Source organism: Oikopleura dioica, chromosome 1 (assembly GCF_907165135.1).
Source record: "Oikopleura dioica chromosome 1, OKI2018_I68_1.0, whole genome shotgun sequence".
NCBI classification, from domain to species: Eukaryota; Metazoa; Chordata; class Appendicularia; order Copelata; family Oikopleuridae; genus Oikopleura; species Oikopleura dioica.
The window spans coordinates 13,540,512-13,548,771 of NC_137291.1; the positions used below are offsets into that span (position 1 = coordinate 13,540,512).

Consider the following 8,260-nt stretch of genomic DNA (forward strand, 5'->3'; position numbering starts at 1 on the left):
AGCGGCTTCGCAGAAAAATAAGCCGCTACGCGGCTTTTCATTTCAGCTTTTTAGAGTCAGGGTTCCTGAATAGATTGCAGAGCCGATTCTCATTTGATGATTTAAGGGTATCAAGTTCTTAAAAAAAAAGCCGTGTTTTCCCATTTATCTACCTGGAAGCAAGTAAGTATATCTCACCAAGCGAGGTAGTTACTTATACTAAAACACGTTTAAAATGCTTGTCTCTCAGCGATAACGTTTAAAAAATCCATGTAGAGCTTTTAAACACGCGAGATTAGAGAATTCGCAAACTTGTGCTCGGCGTTCTTGAGCTCGAGATAAATATTTTTACAAAATTATTTCATGCTATCTTATCTCACGTCGCATGTAGCTTACAGGCGACTTCTAGCTATTACCTTTGTATTCCCAGTTGTGGATGTCCTCCATAATCCCCAAATTTTCACGAGTAGCCGAATCATTTAACCAAAAAGGCATCTTTTTAACTATTTTTTTCAATAATTTGCTGGTTATTTGGAGTTTTGGCCGAGGCAGATTGAACTGGCGTCCTCTAATGAGCTTCACGTCGAATTTATTATACAGAAATCTTCTTCGGCCGACTGTAGGGAAAACAGATAAGCCGCGGGAGTAGAGACAACACGGGGAGAAAGAAGAGATTATTCGGAATTATTTATTCCTTGCAAATAAAAAAGTGCAATATTCGGGGAAGCAAACTTTCTCTTTATCGTTGGGGTATGTTAGCCTGTTAATGATAATGCTCTCATCATTATTTTCACAGTCAGTTCTATTCTTCAAATGAGAGAAAGAAGCGAAAAAATATGGGCAATTTTTTTGATTATTTTCACTGGGATTCTAATTTCGATTCCTATTAATAATCATAAAATAAGACGAGTGGATGTTCTAGATAAAGACCTTGCGCCAGGAATGACAACAACTGTTCAAGCCCCTGGGCCATTAACATCACCACGTGCACAATCAACTGCATCAACAAGTTTAGCACTGACAAGTGTTCAAAAGGAAGCAACCACTTCTATGCTCATAACAACAATTACCAAAATAACATCACCAACTATGCTGACACAAACCATGCTACATACAACGACAACGACAGTCACCACAACAACCAATAAAGCGACAATGACAACAACTAAAACAGTCACTACAGCTACAACTTCAACAGCGACGACTTCAACAACGACCACCATGACGACGTCAACTACATCAGCAACTGCAACTATAACGACTACAACAACAACAACAACAACCACAACAACTACATCGACTACAACCACAACAACTACAGCCGCAACAACCACAACCAAAACTACAACTTCAACTACAACTAATTACTGTGCATCGCCAGCCTCAAACGACTGCTCAGTGACGATTCCAGAAATTTGCCATAAATTCTCAGAAAAAATCACGATAATAGATAGTTGTGAACTAGAACCGCGGCAAATGTGTGTCATGTCCACCAACAGTGTGACCCTGCATTTCGCTCTAAGCGTTGATGTTTTCTGTGATCATACTCTACCTTTAGACGACTGGAAATCAATCTTTCACGTCACCGGTGGAGGTAATTATGGCAGCATTGGAGATCGCGTGTTTGCAATATGGAGAAACCCAAGCGATCATTCTTTGTATATAGCTGTAAATTATCCGGAAGTTGGCAGCGAAAAAGCGGTTAATAGACCATGTACGTCTGGAGAATGGAATAATTATTCTCTTGAAGTCAGAGCTCCCGTTAATCAATTCTACGTTGAGTACGATTTGAAACAAGATGGGCTGGTTATTGGTTCTGGTTCCTACCTAATATCTAGCGCTTATTCTTCAGGACCGTTGAAATTTTATGTCAGCGATCCCTGGCATGATGCAGGATCTTCTTATCTTGTCAGAAATTTCTTTTACTGCTATGATAATGCTTCTGGTCCAAAATAAATGATCCGCAAAACAATTTATGTTTTAATATTTGAGTTGTATTTATTACAAAAAATGAAGATTTGAACTTTATTCAAGAAGCTGTTTTTTTATAATTGATTGTTTTTCTTTTTCATTTTTCGGGAGTTTTCTCTTTATACATCTTGGGTTGGATTTTCTTTGCCGTTGTTATTTTTAGTCGATCAAACATGTGGTCATTTTCAGCAAGCATCACTCAGACGGTCCACAGTTCTTTTAGCTTGAATGGATATACTTACACATACCCGCTCGTCTTTTTTGATTATAATTTTTTGTGAAGAAATTGTGCAAAAGAAAATTATTTTGTTAAATAATCAAAAAAAGATGATGATTGTCTTAGTTTGAGTTTTCTTCTTCTTCAAGCCTTGGTTTTCGGATTGATCTTCCTCGTTTGACGGAGTCACTTTGGCTTGCGACCATTGATTCACAATCGTGCCTAGAAAATGAAAAAGGATGAGATTTTTGACTCAAAAAATGATTTTTCTTTAAAAAGCTCAAAATTTTAACCCATCGAAGTCCAAATGGATCATTTTTGCTCATTATGTCATTAACCTGCCCGTACACCCTTAAAACATCAATTTTCCTTAAGTATATCCCCCCGAAATGATCGAAAATCGACCACCTTTCAAATAATTCAATCAAAAATGACCGGTAATAACTCGTTTTTTCTCCGAAGACTTCTTTTTGATCTTCCTACTAGAATCGTAATTTTTCAAGAGCCCTTCGTGTTAATAAAATATTCTCAAGAGTACTCCAAGTCTTTTTTTACGCGTTAGTCAGTAGTAACCCAACTGTAGAGGGGTCGTTATTTTTTTGTGTTTATTTTACCTGTGGACAAACTGCGCGTTGGAAACTGAAGCGACGAGGGATTCAGATTTTGCTGAGCCACAATCGCTCTGGGCAGAAGTGATCGCAGTCCTGGGTGAATCGGTTGGTCCAACAGCCGAGACAGCTCTTGAATTAAAATAACATAGGTCATCCCCTTGTTACCAGGATAAACGTTGGCGAAAATCTGAATTTAGCCGGATAAACTCCAGGCAAACTTGCCCCCATGTTAGCAGGATAAACTTTGGCAAAAGGGCTCATTGTTAGCAGGGTAAACTTTGGCACTCAATTAACAGGGTAGCGTGAATCATCAGCGCTCGCCCAGGGCGTGACGTAACAGTTAGCCCGAGGAGGACTTAACCTGCTGGAAGAAAATGCCAATGAAAAATATCTACATAAAATCTGCTTGAAAATTTCAATATATATTTATAAATTCAGTATTTAATACAAATTAACGATTTTATCATTATTAATTTTAATTTTGATATTTATTCGTATTTTTAATTATTTATTTTTAGGGCTTAGGAGGGTAGGCACCAGAGTTGCAAATTTGGCTTTATTTTCGCTGAGCTGAGTGAGCTGAGTTGAGCTACTTTTTACTGTATTTTAGTAGTAAAATTGTGTTAAAATCATTGAGCTGAGCTGAATGATTATCGACGATAATTTATCGTCTGAGCTGAGCAGATCAGTTCACTTTTGAAAATCACTGAGCAGTCTCAGCTCACTCAACTCAGCAAATTCGAAACTCTGGTAGGCACATTATACAGTATTAGAAAGCTCGGAAGCTGAGCTTTATTTTGACCATTGATAACGGGGTGATCTCGTACCTGCTCCTTTTCGGACTCTAACCATCTTTCAAGAAGAAAAATCTCCAAAGTTGATCCCGAGTGATCCCAGGTAACCCCAACTTGACCTCAGGTCAGCAATGATGCAGATATTATATCCAATATTGGATATACAGACGACTCGCACAATTTGGACCCGCACAATTCGGCCCTTTTTGCTAATTTTCCGAAGAATTAAACATTATCTAATGATTCGGACCCGCACAATTCGGTCCTTTTTTGAGAAATCGGGAAAACAAAATTGGGCCAAATTGTGCGAGTCGTCTGTATAAGATATTAGTCCCTATATTCTATAATGATATGGGCTATACTTCATCGAAGTCGCTTGATCTAATGAATGGCCTCGGAATCCTGTAAACAGGAACAGAGACAGGAACAGGGTCCCTGTTACAGGGATCTTATTTTTGGCCCATTTGCAAAACAGGAAACAGGACAGGATAACAGGTCCGGTTTTACAGGTTTCACAGGCTTTGCAGGCCTGTAAACTCAAATTTCAGGTTTTTTATTTTTCCTTGAAGAATCAAAATTAAAAATTTTTTCTCGTTATAATCATGTCTATAGACAGTTCCGACTAAAAATAGGTTCTTTAAAACATATTTGAACGAAATTCCAAGAAAATTTTTACGAAAAATACCCGATCTTCCCTATTTCTCGCCTGTTTTCCTGCAATTTTTTTACAGGCCTGTTTCACTTTTAAAGGGCTGTTCCTGTATACAGGCGTGTTTTCCTGTATTTCCTGTTAATAGGCCTGTTTACAGGTTTATATTGGTCTCGAAATGCAAGACAGGAAACAGGACAGGGTCCAAAAAACAGGAAACAGGACCTGTTTCAGGTTTTTAGACAGGTCAGAATTCCGAGGCCAGGCTGGGAGTTTCCGGATCGGATCTAAGATGGCCAGTTTCAAAATAAAGCTTAGCAGCTAAGCCTTAGCTACAACTCTGGTGCCTACCTTCCTAAGCCCTAAAAATTAATTTAAAAAAATTATATATCAAAATTAAAATTAATAATATAAAATTGTTCACTTGTATTTCAAGCAGATTTGCTTCATTCGCATTTTCTTCCAGCAGGTTGAGTCCTCCTCGGGCTAACAGTTACGTCACGCCCTGGGCGAGCGCTGATGATTCACGCTACCCTGTTAATTGAGTGCCAAAGTTTACCCTGCTAACAATGAGCCCTTTTGCCAAAGTTTATCCTGCTAACATGGGGGCAAGTTTGCCTGGGGTTTATCCTGCTAAATTCAGATTTTCGCCAACGTTTATCCTGGTAACAAGGGGATGACCTATGTTACATAAAAACTCAGCTCTCTAAAGAGGCTTCTATCTTACCTAGATCCTCTTCTCAGCGATCGGACAGTATCGAGAACAGAGCCAACTACAGACGTAGCTCTGCTCTGGACGCCGTTGAGGATGACAATGGAGTCGTAGCTTGGTGGCATGCCGATCACGTGCTCGTATGCTGGTGGTTCATCGCCATAAGAGCGGGAAGATGATTCGCCAGGGAGTTCCAACTGATGCTTCAACTGGGTTTCACGAGAATATTTACTTTTTCGACACCATAAAAGTAAGATTTTAACTATTAATATATATTTAATCATTATTATAGGCATTGGCAATCAATTAAAAGGAGCAAAATCATAACAAATGATAGGACAGACTATTTTATTTTTTTGTAAATATCAGAAACAAATCTAAACAGAATTATCATTTAATATGGCTCTTATATGTTTGAACTATCTACCAGGGTAAAACAGGTGTTCTTTACGTGTCTCTCTTTGTTTTAGCTAACTAATAAAAGCCAGGAACTTAGAGAAAAACGATGATGAATCCGGTGGTGCACGTGGTCGTGTGATTAAAACCCTTCCCTGCTGGCTTAGCGTGAGCGCCCTGAGAAAATCCTCCGAGTTGATGACTTGATTTTGCGCCATTTGATTCTGCCGCATCATCCGCCTTCTTCTAAACAGAAATTAATAAACTTTTCTCATCAAAATCATGTCATTTCCGACGACCTGAAGATTTGGCTAAGCTTTTTCTTTCAATCAACTTTCTTTAGAAAAAAAATTCCATAAGCAATTTTAACCTATTGAAGTCAAAAGGGCACATTTTTGGCAAAATTGCCTTCAACTGCCCTCTACACCCTTAAAATACCTTTTTTATTGAGGGTATCCCTATGATAAGACCCTTAATTTATTATTCTTTAAAATTGAGCAACGAAATAAGGGGCTCCTTCCGAAATTTAAAGCATTAGAACCATTTAAAGTTCAAATTCGCAGCTTCGAATTCATCCCAGAAGAGCGCGTCTCCTCGATAAACTCAGAACCAAAAGGTTATCTCGTTGGCCGTGAATATTTTAAGAATAATTAAGCCGTCTGCTCCTTGGCTTATTTTCTTAGCCAAACGGGCCAAGGTCTAATTTTTTTTAGAAAATCGACTTTACCTCCTGTCGTTTACGATTTTCTGGCGGCGGCAGACGAGGAATGTTTTCAGGCAGCAGACCAGGAGGACGAGGAGGAGGACGATCATGACGACGACGAAGAGGGTCGCGGTGATGTTGGTGTAGTCATAGTCTTTTGATTGGATGGAAAAAATGATTTCTCGTATTACCGACAGTAGCACATTAGCGATTTTTTCTGATGAGTTCTCAAACCAAAAATTGAATAAAACATCAAATTCATCATCACTTTTGATGATTTATGGTTTTTTACTTGGAATTTCTGAAAATTTTTCAATATTATTGTTTAACGAAAAAGTCGCAAAACTGAAACCACGGGGCCCTCAGTTATATTTCTGCAATTTTCGTTATCGATGTTCAATTTTAAGGTCTCCTAAAAGTTCAACCTTCTTCGCCAAAAACAAGAATGAAAGCAAAATGCTTCGACATATTCCTCTGTGGTCCCCCGATCCCCACAACAAACCCTCCCGCCAAACGTGCCCGTATGTGTCTTTTTCTTTATCTCTAAAGACAGAGCCGAAATAGAAGGGCGTGTGAAGCAAGAAGAGATGTGAATTTCGCACTTGGCGGTTTTGGGTCCTTTTCAGGTGTCTTTGCATAACGATAACGAATGCTGCTATTCCTGCCACTGCAAATTATGAGCTCCTGCTTTAGATAAGAAAAAGCGCCGCTAAATTCAGAGTATATATTCAAGTCCTTTTCAAGTTGAACTCGAATTGAACAACGCGCACTTGCGTAAGCCCCGGTTTTTTTATCGATGAGCTTAAATATTTACTTCTACGAATGTAACTAATCCGCTTCGTCGCTGACGCAACGGGCTGGTGATAAAGTTTCAACCCTTTTTTCGCGAAAAAAAGTGCAGAAAAAGGGCCCCTCTTGAAATTCAAGCGTTTTCATTAAACTAAAGACATCCTCCTCGGAAGTCAAAGAAGATCCCTAAAGGATATTAGCAAATCCTTAAATTAGGAAAAAAACGGGTTCGAGGAGGAAGTTTAGGGAACGGGAAATTAAGTACCGTGAACGCTACCTTGTTTGGCGGGAGAGGAAAGGTCTAAAAGTAGCGAAAGGAATCTGGGCCCGGACTCCCGGAGACCTCAAAAATTTGTAAAATCAAGTGACGTTTGATCAAATATCATGTAAAATCGCAGAGCGCAACAAAATTGTTGAAGGATTTTTTAGACTCTAAATCTTTTTCTTTCATAAAAATTTCGTATAAGAGACAATTAAGGGACCCCCACACGATATTTTGGAAAGAAAAAAGGGAGAAAATTCCAATAAGGCAAGAAAAAGAAGCGTCAATTTAAGACGAACCCTCGAAATTCGGATCCGAAAGGGTTCAACTTTGTTGAAAAAAAGTGGAAGCAATTGTCAAACAAAAAAGACTTCACGGTGACAGTTTGTTAGGTAATTATACGCTGTGCAGAGCCTTAACAAAAGGTCGTGGCTGAATCATGAATCCTGAATTACAATTGAAATACCGACAAAATATCTTCCAAAAGCAAGAAGCAGAAAAAATGATAATGTGAAAAAAAAGAAGCCCAAGATTCCAGGAAGCGCTCGTGGCTAATTAGCTCAATTTCTGTTTATAACAGTACGTCAGTTTTTCGCCAATTAAAGCCCTAATTGACCGTGCCTTCCCGTCCAAGCTCACGCAAATTGAAGAAGATAGGCCACGCTGCTTCAGGCGTTCCTCTGTACTTTTAAAAAACTCCAGTGAACTTTTTTTTTTCTTATCAGCGGTTTTTGATGATTTGGCTCAAAAGTCTAAAATGACTCAAAACAGAGTTATATCCTTATCAACAACAAGCCGCGGTATTGCCGCATACAAGATTAAGATTCTTGCGGCGAGGAGAAATTTACATCATTTTTTTGATAATTTTTTTAATTAATTTTTTTATTATTTTTATTTTTCATATCCAAAACAAAGTCAAAAAAAGGGTTCAAACTTGACCTAATTAATTGTTCATTTATAATTGAAATTCTAGCTTCAGAAATAGGTTTCTCCCCCTGGCCCATTTATTAGTCTAATTATGTCCTTAATTATCTGTCGATTGTCAAATTAATTTAAATCAGTTCACGGCGATGCCGGCGGAAAAACGTTGTGATCCGGGAAAAAAGGGTTGGTTGACCAAAATTTGACGCAGAAATTGTCACGATAAATTGCTCCTGCAGAAACTCAACACCCTCAG

At 38.5% G+C, this 8,260-nt stretch overlaps 1 protein-coding gene across 1 annotated transcript; it reads right to left on the reverse strand.

Moving 5' to 3' along the window:
* Positions 1 to 1,972: 1,972 nt before the first annotated feature.
* On the reverse strand, positions 1,973 to 6,500 carry LOC145712265 (uncharacterized). Its single transcript, XM_081789954.1, has 6 exons — positions 6,458 to 6,500; positions 6,057 to 6,186; positions 5,479 to 5,575; positions 4,949 to 5,130; positions 2,782 to 2,907; positions 1,973 to 2,389 (listed from the first exon to the last, which is right to left on the reverse strand). Exons 1-6 carry the CDS (start codon positions 6,498 to 6,500, stop codon positions 2,290 to 2,292), a joined length of 678 nt encoding a protein of 225 aa, XP_081646080.1. The 3' UTR covers positions 1,973 to 2,289.
* Positions 6,501 to 8,260: the final 1,760 nt, after the last annotated feature.